General features: G+C 36.0%; 3 protein-coding genes and 1 long non-coding RNA gene across 4 annotated transcripts; 2 read left to right on the plus strand and 2 right to left on the minus strand.

Annotated features, from left to right (window-relative positions):
• Window positions 1-1,738: 1,738 nt before the first annotated feature.
• On the minus strand, window positions 1,739-4,248 carry LOC143469289 (uncharacterized). Its single transcript, XR_013119094.1, has 3 exons — window positions 4,108-4,248; window positions 2,433-3,973; window positions 1,739-2,079 (listed from the first exon to the last, which is right to left on the minus strand). It is a non-coding gene; the product is annotated as an uncharacterized LOC143469289 (long non-coding RNA).
• LOC143469288 (dual specificity mitogen-activated protein kinase kinase 7-like) lies at window positions 2,447-6,305 on the plus strand. The gene is made up of 8 exons (XM_076966929.1): window positions 2,447-2,603; window positions 2,769-2,901; window positions 3,212-3,392; window positions 3,597-3,716; window positions 3,871-3,975; window positions 4,087-4,266; window positions 4,527-4,747; window positions 4,832-6,305. Exons 1-8 carry the CDS (start codon window positions 2,447-2,449, stop codon window positions 5,142-5,144), a joined length of 1,410 nt encoding a protein of 469 aa, XP_076823044.1. The 3' UTR covers window positions 5,145-6,305.
• A 1,690-nt stretch (window positions 6,306-7,995) lies between these two features.
• LOC143468944 (carnitine O-acetyltransferase-like) lies at window positions 7,996-10,780 on the plus strand. The gene has a single exon (XM_076966431.1). The coding sequence runs from the start codon at window positions 8,069-8,071 to the stop codon at window positions 9,965-9,967; it is 1,899 nt and encodes a 632-aa protein (XP_076822546.1). The 5' UTR covers window positions 7,996-8,068; the 3' UTR covers window positions 9,968-10,780.
• Window positions 10,781-11,705: 925 nt separating this feature from the next.
• On the minus strand, window positions 11,706-17,165 carry LOC143468945 (medium-chain specific acyl-CoA dehydrogenase, mitochondrial-like). The gene is given in 12 exon segments (XM_076966432.1): window positions 11,706-12,164; window positions 12,256-12,375; window positions 12,590-12,718; window positions 13,077-13,185; window positions 13,382-13,509; window positions 14,080-14,188; window positions 14,321-14,451; window positions 15,680-15,760; window positions 15,850-15,950; window positions 16,056-16,223; window positions 16,395-16,530; window positions 17,082-17,165. Coding segments are annotated over 12 exon segments (1,308 nt in total). The 5' UTR covers window positions 17,109-17,165; the 3' UTR covers window positions 11,706-12,095.
• Window positions 17,166-17,422: the final 257 nt, after the last annotated feature.

The following is a 17,422-nucleotide window of genomic DNA, read 5'->3' on the forward strand; positions in this document are numbered from 1 at the left end:
CATAATAATAGACGTTAGCCATAAAAAAGGCATTGTTATTCCATAATAATCACATATTGATTTGCACTTCAATGATGTGCAACTTACCTCGGGTTGTGGGTTAATGTAATGCATTTAAATAAACTGAAGTTGTATTTAAACAAATGCTGATTTTACACTAGAAAATACGGTGTAATGAAAATATCCCCAGACCGCAAAAAAACCTGTCCACGAGCCGCATGCGGCCAGGGATGGACTAACCTGATCTATACAATATTGTATTAACTACGGATCAATTGGTTGGAGGTTTAGTAACAACTTATACTTTCAACTTAATACTTTTTCTGATTATGAATAGTGATATAATAAAGAACAAATTATTAGTATTTTTTTAATACTGCTTTATACTTGTTCTACGTTTCATTGTCAATGTTTTTGTAATGAAAAGCTACGGCAGAAGAATCTACACAAAATGCCTACAGTAAAAAACTTTCAAATGTACACCCTGACTTTTGAAAACTAACAGCCAGACTTTGTCATTTTGAAATATGACGTTATGTCCTGCTGTTTTTAGTTACTTGATGCAACATCAGTATGTTAAAATGTATCAGTTTAAAACGTTTGTACATGCCTATCATTTCATACATTTAAAAATTCCGTTTTTGCTGGAGACACGTACAAAGCTTTAAGCCTTTTTTATTGCGCTTTCAAACTAATTTGCAAAATCATTGTTCCTTCAAGATTACTAAAATGAAAATATAAACTCAATAAAAAAAAGCCATTTTAAATGTTTTAAAAAGTAAACAATACCATACCAAAGCGTGTTTATTCCTCTAAAATTAAAACATAAATCAAGCAGTATTACAAACGATTTGGTTAAGGCACAAGTCTTAAAACAAGGAAATTTATTGAGCTAGGGTAAGCATTGCATTAGTAGACTGATGTCAGCTTGTTTTAAGATTGTTTGTTTCAAATGTTTCTGTTTGTAATAAACTACTTCACGGAAACTCGGCCAAAGATTATCATATATACATTGTAAAAAAAATTGGTTTCAAGTAATGTTTGGCAAGATTTTATACTTTTTTAATAAAATTAATTCAGGTTCATTTATTTGGATTTTCAAATAAGATATTATGCACATACAGTCGAATCCGCTTAATTCGGACACCGGATAACCCGGACAACCGCTTTATTCGGCCAAAATGCTCGGGAACGGAACAAAAGTAAAAATTGAATGTAAAAAACTCCTGTTAATTCGGACAATTCTCCGCTTAATTCGGACACAGGTTCGCAATTCCTATCGTTAGGTTATGACACAATAAACAGTACTTCGTTCGTTTTAACACAAAATGCAATTGCATTATGAGTGATTATAGTGAAACAATGACGATCGATGCAGTAACAATCAACAATGAACTCATATAAGGCCGTGCCAGCTTCATAGTCGCTTTTACTTCGGTACAATTGCGTCCATCTTGTAGAACAGAATGGTACAGAAAAGTTTAGCAGAGAAAGTGAAATTGCTCACTAAATTAAACAAAGACGTTTTATGCGATCAGTGCCAATTACTGCAGTATAGCGCAGCTGCAATTCATTTATTACGCAACAATACAGTATTTTAAATGCGTTGTCTGCCTTTACACATGACCATGAAACGAACAACTGATTTTCCGCTTAATTCGGACAAAGCCGTTTCTCCGCTTAATTCGGCCAAAAGTGAGCGGAACCAAAGTGTCCGAATTAAGCGGAGTCGACTGTATATATATATAGAGTTTACAGTAACGAAACTGCAGCAGAATTGCTGGAAACATGCAACTTATTTCGGTGAATTTCTAGTGATTGTTGCCATAAAAATGCAAAGACTTCCATTGCATTAATATAATTATATACTTGTAATGGAGATTTGTTTTCTGTTCTTCAAATAAACAGCCATTTTGAACTTGTGTTCAACATCCTTTGGGTGAAACAAAGTTGTTTTTCCATTTGCAATATTTTAAAAAACCTTGTTTTTACATGCATGCAATGTAACATTCACGGTGATGTATTCTGCCAGAAAGAAAAGGGTGTTGAATTTTTGCAGAAATTTTTGCCTCTCTTATCCTGAAAACAACTGATCCATCACAAGAAAGTTAAAAAGTTAACTGACCAGTAAATTGTCTGGTACAACAAAATGACATGTTTTGAATGCAATTGCAGTTCAACAAATAGAATGTAAAAATTTAAACTATTTTACCATTTGTAATAACGCTTGATACTACAGAAACACAGTCAATGTAAATAAATAAGTTATAGTGGTTCTCTAATTCTAAATATGATATCGCAAGCATTTGTGTAGCTTGTTTAAAATTTCTGCAATAATATCTACTTCTGATACTATTTTTACTATGTATATATACATGTTGCTGAATGCTGATTAATAACTTTAAAGTTTTGTGTAGTTTAAGACATAGCACCTTTATTGTAAGTCATGTCCGGCAACGTTGCATCCGGTACTGTTAGTCTCAGTGATTTGGAGGAAAGAATGAAGAAGCTGGAATCCAATTTCAAGCAGCAGACTTCCAAACCTAAATCGCTCGGCTTACCTCAACAAAATCAAAACACTGTGTCTTCAACTAGACCCCAAAGTAAGATAAAAATTAATCATGGTTATGTGGTTTTGAGTGCCCATACTTTATATTTTGTGAATTGTTTTTTTTCTTTTACTTTTACTTCAGTAAAACCTAATTGTTGACCAATCAAACATTACTAATTCTTTAGCATTACCACAAATAAAAAACTTGTGTTTTTAGTGTCTCTAAACTTCAACTCCTCTAATCCAACATCAGCTATGAAACCTATCTCATTAATGTCTGGACCAAAAAAGAAGCAAATAAGTTTTGCCTTGCCTCCCACCTTTTCACCACCTGTAAAGAGTCAAGAAAGGTAATATGAGGATTGGAAGCTTTTTAAGATGTTATGTTTTAGTTTTGAAAAGTTATTTTTTAAGTCTATGGCATACACTTATTTTACATTACATGCTTGGGAAAATAAATAGTGTTAGTGCTTTCTGTTCATGACACTTTTCTTTGTTTTTTACGTTGTAAAACAATTTTTTAATTCAATCATCAACTTCTCACTACATAGTTTATTGTTATATATGTTGTACAAACTGAGTAATGAAATACGTTATGAATACTTTATTATACTTGTGTCAAAAGTTAAAGCTGTTTAAATAACTATTACACTGCAACAGCGAGAAAGTGAATGCTCGACTGCAAGAGGTCATACGTCAGAATGGTAAATTACGAATAAACGGAGCAGTGCATAAAGCTGACGTGAAAGAGTTTGAAAATCTTGGACAAATCGGAAGTGGAACATGTGGTCAAGTTTACAAGATGAAATATAGGCCAACTGGACATATAATGGCAGTCAAGGTAAATAGTAATGTCTGTTTGTAGCTGTACAAACCGCATGAGCGTGTTTTGATATTTGGCTGCAAACATTTTGAGGTTTGCGTGACAAACTGACGTATAATATACTTTGCATATTACCCTTAACTGTGAATTAATCAAGCTTTGTAACACAAGTTGTTGTGATATTTGCCTTGATGAATAAAGTAAGTCTTACCATTCTTTTAGCAAATGCACAGATCTGGTAACAGGGAGGAAAATAAAAGAATTTTAATGGATCTTGATATTGTTCAAAAAAGCCATGATTGTCCACACATTGTCACCTGCTATGGTACATTTGTAACCGAAGTAAGTTTTTGTTAGATTTAGCCACATCATCCACCATAGCACATATTTTGAACAACACAGTTACTTGTTGTGTTTTAGTGAATGATATCAATTTCAGGTATAGGTACTGCTATGCCAAACAAATGCAATATAACTTTGCTGTATATATGTTTAGAGCAGCGTATGGATTTGTATGGAGTTAATGGAAACCTGCTTTGACAAGCTAAAGAAAAAAATTGGTTCCCTCCCGGAAAACATCATCGGAAAACTGACAGTATCTGTAAGTCAGTAAAAAAATTACATTAAATTTGGTTCACCATGCAGCAAAAGATTGACCTTTTACAATTAATCTACCTTTTTAATTGTGTCAAACGCAAAATACATTTTAAAGGTTGTAAAAGCACTCGACTACCTCAAAGAAAAACATGGCGTTATCCATAGAGATGTCAAGCCATCAAACATTCTCGTTAATAAGCAAGGTGATATCAAATTATGTGATTTTGGCATAAGTGGAAGACTGGTTGATTCTCAAGCCAAGACAAGGGCAGCTGGGTGTGCAGCATACATGGCAGTAAGTTGAAAATCCTGGTTGTCAGATAATAGTAGTTTGGAAAGAAAACTTTTTATTGGTATAAAGCTTAGTGAAAATATGCATTTCACTGTTTCTCAATCGGATACTTAAAAAACACTCCTGGTTTTCCACGCCAGAGTTCTCAGAGAGAATTTTTCATTCTCTCACATTGAAACCAGGAAACAAAGTACCCAGAGTATTTGTAGAGAAAAGAGACTTTCATCACCTCACCAGTCACCACTGTTTCTATCATATTTCAGCCTGAAAGAATCAGTCCTGACCCATCACATCCGAATTATGATATCAGAGCAGACGTTTGGAGTTTGGGAATTTCATTGGTTGAATTAGCGACCGGTGTCTTCCCTTACAGTGATTGCAAGACAGACTTCGAAATGCTGACAAAGATCCTAGAAGAAGACCCCCCATCTTTACCACTTGATCAACCTTTTTCAATAGATTTTCAAAGATTTGTTGCTTACTGGTAAATAGTAATTGTTACTCTTTCATAGCTGCTGTTGTTAAATGCAAAATATATTTTTTCATTTTATTTTACACTATATTACAGTTGCACAAAAGACTATCAGCAGAGGCCGAAATACAAAGAACTACTTGTGCATGAATTCGTAAAACGTTACGAGCGTACCAACGTCGCCATTCCGCAGTGGTTGAATTCAGTAGTCGGCATGGCTAAAACAGCTTCTTTACAACGAGTCAAGTCTTCTCAGAGTGGTGAATCCGCCAATGATCCTTTTGCTTTCGCCGGAGAGATCACAAAGGCTCAGTTCATGAAGCATTCGCGCGCGCGTTCTTGGGGTGGTGCAATGGACATCTCCAAACCGCAAAATAGTTCTACTTCCACCTTTTCCATATTTAGGTGAAGGTTTTTTACTCGTTTAGTTTTTTAAAGGTGCAATATACTAGACCCATTTTGAAAAGTTTGAAGTCGGGGGCAAGTCCAAAACAAGTTGACCTTAAAACAAAGAACAGTTGTCAGTACGTATATTGCAGAAAGCATTTTTTTCTTTTATGTTGTGGTTACAGGCAGTTCTTGCCGTAAATGTATTCACAAAAATGCAAATTCATCGCTTTATTATGACGGTCGTTGGAGGTCTAGTTGTTTGGGTCATGTATGAGTAGAATATTTCATATTGCTGGCGAGAAATAGTTATACGTAAAGCGTACTTAACTGCATAACCGGAATATCTTGCGTTAATTAAGCTTAATCTGGCTTATGGTTTTTTGTATTTTTATAGGTTAATGTAGGTGCTAAGCTACAGCTCACTAAGCTTAGTTTTGGCTGTTGGCGTTAGCCAAGTCCGGTAGCCGTAATTACGGTAAAACAATCATGCTTCACCAGTACATGTAGACTACTGTTTTCTGTGTCATCCTTATGCTAAAAATATACACTACCTGCTAGTAATTGCTTACGTACAGACACGCATTCCATTGAAAAACGCGTAAGCTTGCGTACCACTACAGTACTACCATATTTTGTTCAACCCCATACAGCTTATTGTTTGTACATGTTGATGTCACAATTAGCGCTAAGTATGCGATATAATTCTCCCAAAACTGCTTAACCACTACATATTATTGATATTCTTTTCTCCAGTACACGTGCTGAGAACTATTTTTCAATGTAAGGCCAGCTTGTATTTGGACTTGCCCATCACTTTTAAGTTCACTAACTTCTACCTAGTCAGCACGACTGAATTGCATAGTGCGTGGTAAATTACATGAATGACGTCTGTGCGTGAACCTAGGTTCTTGTATTACGTGTGCTCTGCCGTTTCACGAGACTTAGCTGCTCTTATTTTGATCCTTGTACAATTGCCATACAGGTTCGTGAGTGCTAAAATCAGTGTTTTTTTGCGTTTTTCTTCTGTTCCCGAGCTCCATTCTTAACTATAAATCCATTTAAAACTGCTGGCTTTTGCTGCTCTTTTCTTGATTTGCACGTTTTTACGACCTAAAAGTTTTATGTTTTGTTTTGTGATCTTCTGGCGCGCTTTTGTTAAATAAATGTTAGTAGGTGTTTACCAGGGTGTCTTGCAATTACAAAAAGAACGTCCCGTGACGTATATTTAAAATGATATCATTCCCAATTCATAAAGAAACGATACGATAAAGATATCATGAACATATTTTGCAATGTAATGTTGAGTGGTTCCATGTCAACATAACTCAGCGTCTTGCTAACTAGACCAATTATAATTATACTCAAACGAGTAAGCGGTTAAATAGCAATCGTCACAGTCATAATAACATTTTTACTGTAAAACAATTACACTGGACTTCTTAGCAGGTAGCAAAGTAGATTGCCCTCAACATGTAACCAGTTTGGCCAAAATATCGTGCAAACTGAAATGCCGAACATGAGTTGGATGAAGCGACCTTTGCCCTCACAGAAAAACAAATGTTTGAAAAAAAACAGGCGAGGATGGACTCTGGCTATGTGCTGGTAGGAAATATTAAAATAACAATAGAAGTATAGATACGTGAAGACACACTGAAACATTTTATTAAACGGACGTTTTCGACATATGGGATTGGTCAGTCGAGTGTGCGAAAACACACATATATATCTCAAAATAAAATGATTGAAAATGTCCTTTATGTAAAGCTGCCACTTCAGTAGGTTTTCGGGTCATGCCAAATTTGTTCTGCGCATTGTGACGTAGAAGTTTGGCATGACTCAGCGTAAACTTTCCGCTCGAAAACCTCAGAGTTGCACTCATGTTCAGTGTAAACTTATAAGTTTACAAACTTAACTTACAAAAAAATAAAACGTACAAACTTACTGGAAATACAAGGTTTTTGATTGAAAAACTTGCGCTGAATCATGCGACATTTTTACGTCACAATCTCGGAACAAATTTGGCACGACTCTGGCGCCCGGTGACACGGTGAAGTGAACATATCTACCAACGTTAAACAAGTGACTGAATAGTAACCAGGAAGCCGGTAACCAGCTTCACACTCGCAAAGAAAATTATATTTCCTGCGGAAAGCGTTATGACTAGAAGCAAAAGGCATAAACCATATGTCCTGTGCTCTGTTTCGTGGGGTTTTGGCTTTGGCTAAAATCGTGCAAGGACTACTTAGTGCGCAGAAGAGGTAGTGTAGCCGATTGTATTCTCTGAATCGAGAGTTAACATTGTGCTTCGCTGGTTAAACGTTATTCGGTCATAACGTTGGGTAAACAGTTTGAGGATAGTTACTGATTAGCTTGTCTACACCTGTACACGTACTGGTAAGTGGTATTGTTAAGGGCTTTATTAGCCAGTTAGCTAAAGTCACATGTTCCTGGATGTTGTTATTTATGTTCGTCTAATTGCGTGGGAGGTCATTACTAAGTGCTTGGTGTAAACGCAGATATGATAGACTAAACTATGGTGTAAAGCAATACATGACGTACACACAGGTTATGACATTTTATTTGTAGTATTTTTAATACATGCATGTAGTCAGACGTCAGATCATGCAATGCCTGTATTGCCCGTCGAAATTTAGCTCAACCAGCTCAAAGCTATTGATATGGAAACTGCTATATATGTATAAAATAAACGCGGAGGCTACATGATGCAGCCTAATTACATAATTCATAGTTTGCCATACGAAGCTTTAATGACCTGTTAAAAGGTGAAAGCAAACATACCACGTTAGTCACACAGCTTTGTTTGCAGATGAGTGGGTATGCTGTAGCCGTATTGGTTATTGGCTAACCTTTCATGTGTTTTACTTCTTTTAAATTTAGCCAGAAAAAGGCATATCATAGTATAACTGCTGCTGCTGTCTAACCATGTTTGGGCCAGTGTTTTGTCCACAGTTGATGAGACGTTCTGTCATGATGGGACTGCAAACAAGAATTCTCAAGCCATGTAGTTCTGAAATACTGAGGGGCAGGTTCATGGCTCACCAGGAATCACTTCCCAATCTGCCTGTGCCACCTCTAAAGCAGACATTAGATAAATATTTAAAGACTGTGAGACCATTGGTTGATGATGAGCAGTTTAAAGGAACAGAAAAAATTGTGAAAACTTTTGGAGAAGCACAAGGTCTTGGAGAAACTCTTCAAAGCAGTTTAGAGGAACATGCTGACCGCAAGGAGAACTGGTTGTCAGATTGGTGGCTGGACTGTGCTTATTTGGAGTCCAGAGCATCTGTTATTATATACTGCAGTCCATCTGTGTCTTTTCCGCGATATAATTTTACTGGTACCAAAGGCCAAATTTCACAGGCTGCAAAAGTTGTAGCTGCTATTTTAAATTATAAGGTTGCTATTGATAATGAGAATTTATCCATAGACCGAATGGGAAAGGCTCCACTTTGTATGGATCAGTATTATCGTATTTTGTCATCCTGTCGCATACCAGGGTTGAACAAGGATTCCTCTGAGTGTTATGCTCGCTCCTGGAGACCACCAAGGCATATTTTGATCATTCATAACAACCATTATTTTGAATTGGATGTTTATCATGAAGATGGATCACCTCTAAGTGCCCAGGATTTGGAATTGCAGCTTAACAAGATAGTGACTTCATCACAAGAACCAGGAAAAGCAATTGGTCTCCTCACAGCTCGTGATCGTGATAGCTGGGGCAGAGCATATCATACTCTTAACAAAGATCAACAAAATCACAATAGTTTCCATTCCATTCACCGAGCCATATTTGCTCTTTGCTTAGACCAGGAGTCTCCATTTGTTCCAGATGATCAATGGAGGAGTGATCTCAGTGGAAGATGCTTGCATGGTGGTGGAAGTAAATTAAATTCAGGAAATCGATGGAATGACAAAACAATACAAATGATAGTGGACAAAAACGGCGGTGTCGGTCTCTTGTATGAACATTCTCCTGCCGAGGGACCACCAATAGCGGCAATGTTAGATTATGTTTACAAACATTGTGAAAACCTGGGGCAACAGCATACAACCTCGTCTTCCCTGCCTGAGCCAAAAGAGTTACTCTTTAACATCCCGGAGGAAGTAAGCAAGGAAATAGAGCAAGCTGGCAAGGAAATAGATGCCATGATTGAAAACCTAAACCTAACTGTGGTTGAGTTCAAAGAATTTGGCAAAAATTTTATCAAATCTCAAAAGCTTAGCCCTGATTCATTCATTCAAATTGCATTTCAACTAGCCTACTATCGCTTACACAGAAAAGCCCCTGCAACGTATGAGAGTGGGTCACTGAGGCAGTTTCGTTTGGGCAGAACTGACACCATTAGATCTTGCTCAACAACGTCAGATGAGTTTGCAAAAGCTGTTGTTGAAAACAAGTTTACAAAAAGTGACCTTGCACAAAAGTTGAGAGATGCTATAGCAGCCCACAAGCACTATACAATTGATGCTGTCGATGGAAAAGGTATAGATCGTCATCTTCTTGGCTTAAAGCTAACAGCTATTAAGTCTGGCAAAGAGGTGCCTGATTTGTTTCTGGATGATACGTACAAAAGAGCAATGAGCTTCAATCTATCAACCAGTCAGGTCCCATGTCAAGCTGACCTAAGTATGGCTTTTGGACCAGCAGTGGCAGAAGGCTATGGCATTTGCTACAATCCGAAGGCTGACCACATTATTTTATCAGTTTCATCATTTAAAGACAATCCAGACTATGATGTTCATGTGTTTCAAAGAGAATTGTTCTCAACCTTTCGGGAAATGCGAGATATGCTCTTATCAACTTCTTCAAAATTATAAGTTGGTGTGCAACTGAAGTTTATTTCTCTATAGTTCTATATAGATAATTAGTTTAATTTCTCTCGTTTTCTTTTTTATTATAATTGTCATGTTTATCTTAAGATTATAGTTTTGCTGAAAAATTATTTATATAACAATCATTTGAGGTGTTTTAGTGGTACTTGAAATTTTTTGCAGTCATTGGATAGTAGATACTTTTTCCAGTGTTTCAATGTCTATACTAGCACCGTGAAAAGATGGCTAAGAGTTCATAGTGACGTCAAATATATTGTAGAACGGTTACAGGCACTAATTGTTTTTGATTGACAAAAATCTTATGCTGTATTTAAGGATGTTTTTTTGTCATGCAGAAATTTGATTGTGACAAAGCAGTTTGCTTCAATGTTATGCCATATGCGCAATTAAGTAAAATTGTGTATTCCAAACATATCCATAAAAATATTTACTAATGATATACTTAAAACATGATATTTTTTCTCCTTACGGGTTAATGTATTATGTCTATATGTGGTATACAATTTAATACAAAACGTTGCTTCATTTTATACTACTTAAATTCATTTAAATGTTGATGGCATTAATGGATTGCAGTTTGTACCTTAAGCAATTGTTATAACACCAGTAAAACTATGTTCTAGTTTACGAACCTTATATATGGGTCTTACACGCAATGTGAAGATTTTGGCTCAATTTAGAATACTATTCTTACGAAGGCTATATGCAAGATTTAGTCAAAACCATCACCTTGTTCAAAGCAATGTCTATGTCAATTATGAGTCCTATGCAAAGCAAAATACATTAATACATTGAGTATTTCTGTTGCAGAGTTTTTGGTCTTGCTTGTAGTAGATTACACTTTTTTTGGATCTCACTAAAAGGCTGAAATGAAGAAAACAGGCCTAGAATTATTGTTTTTCGTCTCTGACTTTTAGTGTGTCCTTTTTTTAATTTCGAGTGATTGTCTCGATATCTCATACGTTATACCTGCTTTTGTATAATACACTGACTGAACAGATTGTATTCTTATAAACATTGCTACTCTGATCGCTCTCGGCAAGACATCACTTTGATTTTCAGAAGAAAAATATAAGTGTGTCTTACGTGTTTCATTAATTGCATTTTGTTTTTCTGTATCACAAAATAATCGTCTTTTATCAGACGCTCTTTAGATACGTCATGGTATGTCTGTGTTTCCACTAATGAAGTAAATTCCAGTTAGCCCGATTTGCGGACCAGGAGAAACTTCACATTGTCTATATAATAGCATAACGTTTTCGTTTCACGATAGTCTCACTGTTTAAGCTACGCAACAATATTCTCAGTACCTTACTAATTGTACCTTACAAGTCATCAACGTCTGCTTGTAGCATAAACCAAACCTGCATAGCTAACTTTCGCCTACTTGAATTTCGCTTGTGTAGAGCGAGATGACAGCACTACACGGGCTGTAACATCTGAAGATGAAGAGAGAAATTCTATCGCTATGTAAAGATGAAATAGAAAGGACTTGTACGTGGTACATGAGAAAATCACTTAATATAGGCTAATATTTAGGAAGTTTCCATTTTTAGCATAAGGTAATTAACTTGGTCCAGCATGCCTCCTTAGGTCGCCCAAGAATTAAGTATTGATTTTTGAGCAAAAGCGCAGTTATTGTAATGAATAACTAAGAATTCCGTCTACCGAAAATAACCATCACACGCAGTAGATGTTGTTTGAGCAATTAGCACGCTACAGGTCTTATTTGATTGGCTTGATGCGTTTTATTAAACAGAATCGAATAGAAGAATATTCAGCAACGTTTAGTTATAAAGGAACATCCTGAGTTTTACTACATTACCACATTCTATAACAGATTGAAATAGATAGACTCAAAGCGATTCAATTAAAAAAAAATTTGCATTATAACGTCAAAACGTCGGATAACCGTAGTGTATAATATCGCTACCAACATATATATGTAAACGTATGTCCATGTAGATCAAACCAGATATTAGTACCCAAATATACAATTAGTCATACGACGTAAAAGCTTTACGGCAGACAAGTGACTGAGGTAAAAATTCGATCTGAATAAGAATTACATTGAATGAAGTGCAAAATTATTTAGTCAAGTAAAATGTTTTTCTTATAAGTATTTCTTGACGTGCTCTCTTCCGATAATCAAACGTTGAATCTGGGCTGTGCCCTCGTATATCTGGAAAACAATAGGGTGTGAATATAGTTCACCGGATCATACAATTGGACAGATAACACATAGAGTAACGAAAAACACTATCTTCGCCAACCTGGTAAATTTTTGCGTCCCTCATAAGTTTCTCAACCGGATATTCGGAATTATATCCGTTTCCGCCAAATATCTGCACGGCGTCCGTTGCGCACTTGTTACCAATATCGGCACAAAATGCCTGCAAAAAAGTAGTTCAAGGTGATACTCACATCCAAGTTTTTACAACACTCACCGTACGATCATCGCTGAAAATTGCAAGAAGGAAAATGCAATATAATTTTAACATGAAGTCGAGTTTAAGATGCTTTAATTTTTACTTTTCACGCGCCATTTAATTTCGTTGCTTGCAATGTTAAAACACCATAAGCTGGAAGGTTAACAATATTACAAACCTTTGATATTGAGGCATAGTATGTGTTTTTTTGGCCATTGTCAATCGTCCAGGCTGCCCTCCAAACGGCAAGTCGGCCAATTTCAATGTTCATAGCCATCTCTGCCAACATGAACAGAACTGCTTGGTGCTGAAAAAAATTAAAAGGGTCTGATATATTTGGAATGACCGTCAGAAATTTTGCGATAAAAAGAAGAATTTGTCTATCGTGAATGGTGCTGCAATAACTTTTCACAGTACATTAGGCAGGTGAAACCTCCAACCTCATATTGATTTGTTGATATCACTAATTTTCTTATGAAGACACTCAGTTAATATAATATATATATATATATATACATATAATGGAAAACTCTACTGAATCCTTAAACAATTACCAAATAGTATTACATGAAATTATAACATAAATACTTCAATAAATTAAAAGGTAAAAAACAAAACAAGCAAATAATGATGATTCAATCAATGAATAACATACAAGAACAAACCTGTACAATTGGTACACCCATTGTTTTTCGTTCCAATGAGTACTTTGTCGCTTCATCCAACGCTCTTTGAGCAAGACCAATAGCCCCTACTCCGACTGCTGGCCTAGTTCTAAAATACACAAAAACTTGTATCAATACGACTTGCTGAAGACATGAACTGTGGTTGTAATGTAATGCATACAAGTAGGTGAAATACTATACCATTAAACTAATTGCATTTATTTATTAAACTATCAACGCCATTGATAACTCAAGTTAAAAGTTTAACAATTCGACCACAAAAAGCAAATTAATAAATTACGTACTTGTCAAAAGCACCCATGGCAATTCTAAAACCAAAACCTTCACCTCCTAAGACGTTTTCGGCAGGAACTACAACATCTTCAAAGGTCACACCTCGTGTATCGGAACAGCGCTGGCCCATATTTAGTTCCTTTACAAAGAATGTTTTGCCCTCAAATTTCTATAAAAAAAACTTATAAGTATAGTAACCAGAGCTGCTTTACTCAAGTAAAGTACTCAACTCAACACTACTGATAAATTATAAGGTTTTCGATATTTGAATTTACTTGAGTAGTTTTTAATTAATATTTGCAAATGGAAATCCTAAGGGTTTTGCTTCCTTTTATTTTGCCATGAAATTGTTCAGGTACAGGCTAAAAGTTTCCAAGCACTTGTACTTGAGTAATTCGACAATATACTTTGAATGCATAATTAGTACTCATATATGTGTAAACCTTAGTTTGTAGCTGACGTTACACTCCAAGGATAGTGACTGATATAAGTTAACTTATAATTCAACATCATGATGTGTCTAATTTCAACAAATTTCTAGATTAACTTAATAAAAACTTTGTGGGCAGTAAAAATTGTCAAAACAGCATTTCAATTTAATCGTTATTCACAAATTCCAGCAAACTTGACAGGCAATTCATTTTGTAATCTTACTTGCAACTATAAATGGCATTAAATTCCAAAAAACTCTCTGTAATGTTTAACTCACTTTTTTACCAAGAACAATGCCTGGTGTGTCGGCATCCACAATAAAACCTGTCAGGGACTTCGAAGCCGGAACCTTGGGGTCTGATTGGGTTCACGCAAGTACAAAAAACCTGTAACACAAATTTATTGGGATGTTGTGAAATTACTCTCGTTATTTTTCCAATACCATACACTCATACTTGTCTGATTACCGATAACAGTTCATATGGATATTTTTTAATCTCAATTTAAAGCAATCATACCAATTTGCAACCCCCGCATTTGTGATCCACATTTTCTGGCCATTTATGACATATTCGTTTCCTTTCTTCACGGCAAGTGTTTTTATGGAGGCAACATCAGAACCACATCCTGGTTCTGTTACGCAATAGGCCTAATCAACACCAATAGTTAACACTAGAAGGACGGCAATTTTCGTATACCTAGAAGGACGGAGTGCGTCAATTGACGCAAAAGGTCAAAACGGCACAAATCTAACGTTTTTTGTTGAGAAAACTGTGCTGTTGCTCCGAAAAAACTATTTCTATCGCATGTCCGCTTTGTGCATTTTAATTAACAAAAGCAATCGCATTGAAAATACAAGCCTCAGTTTGAAGCAACGCTTGAAACCAGTGAACACTTATAAGTCCATACTCAAAAATACTTTTCCTAAGCACACGATTTGCACTTTCTGGTAGCACATCGCCCACATACCACTTTCTTACAGTCTTGGCAACTTTCGGTGGTACGATTTCTGCACTTTGAGGTAGCGCAGGTAACGCGTTGTTTGACAACTGGATTGGTAATCGTGGTACTGGGGCCGCAACCGCCTTCTGCTAGATGTTTGCGAGTAATTGCTTCCACACTTCCGGTAAGCTCTTCTGCTATCTTTTGTATATATTCTCTGCGACTGATCTTGCTCTGGCAGACGTGTTTGTAGATAATCCAGCTGTTGATAAGAGCTGTACAACTACATTGTAAAATACATGCACCGGCCATCGTCTGCTTGCTGCTTTGACCGAGTACAACCGTGCCATTTATCGAAAACGTCGACTCCCACTTTTGTCTCATTATATAATGAGGTGTATGTGTAATGAGGTGTAGGTGTATATATAATGAGAAACCTGTCTCTTGCCATGGTTTGGGAAAACATCGGACATCCCGACGACTTCCTCCGCTACTCTTTGTCCACACCTCAAACTAAAACACTGTTCTTCCTTTTCAGCTGGAAGTGCTATCTCACACCTCTGTGCTGGCAGCTGTGACCTAATTCGATAAACCTGTAATTATCAGCAGAAAGAAAACAATGCTCTCTATTGCGAGAACTGGTTTTTGTACTGTGAAGTAACAATGCGTCAATTCATGCACCCCGTCCTTCTAGGTAGTGACCACGTTAATTATCTCTACCGGTAAAATAAAAACTTCATATTCATGGGTTAGTTACCTAACACTAATGTAGGAAAAGTCAGGAAATATCACGGTTGTGAGATGCACCACTTAAAAGTTATAGATGCACTTAGGTTGAAAATGCGTCAATTGACGCGCCCCGTCCTTCTACTGTTAAGTAAAGTAAAGCAAAAAGACATTAGAAATTGGATTGTGATCATAACCATACGACTTACACATGATAAAGGTTCCTCAACCATTCTACCCAAATATTTTTTCTTTTGTTCATGATTTCCAGCAAAAATAACCGGAGCTTCCTGCAAACATTCAAGCACTTTACATGCTTATTTACAATTCACAGTTTAAGAAAATTGATGTTAATTAAGCGATAATATTCCAAACCAACCCCCAGATCATTTGCAAGAATAGCTGTGGATATCCCAGTGCAACCATAAGCCAACTCCTCACCAATGACAGAGGCCTCCAAAGCGCCAAGTCCTAATCCACCTACCAAGTCATATTTTGTATTGCTTGTATACTAACAAAGTAAACATAATAGAAGCAGTATTGTAAGTAAAAAAGGGTTTTCATATCAAGATAATGAAGAGTTACCATATTCTTCTGGTATGTCAAGGTTAACAAATCCCAGCTCCCACGCTTTTTTTACAATTTCTGTCGGATATTCTCCAGTTTTGTCCAGTTCTGCCGCAACGGGCATTATTTCCTCACGACAGAATCTTCTTGCACTTTCTTGGAAATTTAGCTGATCTTGTGTGAGTTCTGTATAGATTTTAAATCACATTAGCAAAGTCAAAAGTTGAACAATACTTGAGGTGTGATAAATAAAGATAGGTATAAGCTGAAGGTAAAAAAATGAAGTATAAGTGCTAGTTATAAACTAAGGACTTTATTATACTACATCAAAATTTAGATAAATCAACTTGTGGTCACCAAAAGATATTCCCAAGCCTCCTTGTTTCGCATCCGCTGTTGATTCTACGCTATAACTTCGTAAAGAAATTTCAGTGGAAACACACGATTGTGGTTTGAATGTCAATGATTTTATTGAAGCTCCACTACGAACAACCTGGAAATACTTCCGATGTAGCGCAGTAATGTTTTAACCTAAATCTCAGCTACTTTGCTTTTAATATAATATGAAACACATGCTCAGACTTTTCATGTACAGCCATATTTATTACCCAGGAAAGACTTTGAGGAAGTAGATATAATGCTTTTAAATTGCAGCGTACACCAGATAACTAACTTTGTAGTGTGCACAGACCATATTTCAGATGTAATTATTTTGGTACAATACAAGGTGATTAGGGTGGATATGTCACATGCACTTTGCAAACTCAGCAGTCCAGCAAAGGCAGTGACAATGGTGATAGGTTAATGTCAGCATACATCATTACTTTGTGGTTAAGCTTAAATGAGAAATTTAATTTTCAACTGAAAGGTCTAAGCATCAATTAAGCAATAATAATACAAGATACATGAGTGATCAGAACTTAAGCGGAGAGGACAATATGTAAATGAGTTTTATAAAACAGTACAGTACAAAATCATATAATTTCTGATTAAAATTTGTACAAATATTTAAACAATGGACAATGAAATCTATAATAAGTCTACCTTGTTTATACTTGCACGTAGCATCATGTTGAATGAATAGTTATAACCTAACAGAAATCTGCAAAAAAAGCAACACTAAATCAATCCATAAAGAGGCATCAAAATAAGCTAATGGTGTTGACAATAAATAGTATAATCAAAACTCTTTCAGCATGGCACTTCCACTTTGCACAGTTAAACAAGCTCTACACCAGAAAGATGATAGACTTCAATCGACTAACTTGTGACTGAATCTTTGCATAGTATATGAACGACTTGACCTACTTGAGAGTTGAACCGAAAGAATTGCTTTCAAATCCCAATTGAGGTTGTTTTTTTCAAATTTGATTTAATTCTTTTGT

The sequence above is a fragment of the Clavelina lepadiformis genome, chromosome 8, assembly GCF_947623445.1.
Source record: "Clavelina lepadiformis chromosome 8, kaClaLepa1.1, whole genome shotgun sequence".
Lineage (NCBI taxonomy): Eukaryota > Metazoa > Chordata > Ascidiacea > Aplousobranchia > Clavelinidae > Clavelina > Clavelina lepadiformis.

Excerpts from the sequence above, each read along its gene's own strand:
- LOC143469288 (XM_076966929.1), top strand. The coding sequence starts at position 2,447 with ATGTCCGGCAACGTTGCATCCGGTACTGTTAGTCTCAGTGATTTGGAG. Across the intron at positions 3,976-4,086 it reads TCGGAAAACTGACAGTATCT|GTTGTAAAAGCACTCGACTA; the intron begins GTAAGTCAGTAA and ends TACATTTTAAAG. Across the intron at positions 4,748-4,831 it reads CAAAGATTTGTTGCTTACTG|TTGCACAAAAGACTATCAGC; the intron begins GTAAATAGTAAT and ends ACTATATTACAG.
- LOC143468944 (XM_076966431.1), top strand. The coding sequence starts at position 8,069 with ATGTTTGGGCCAGTGTTTTGTCCACAGTTGATGAGACGTTCTGTCATG.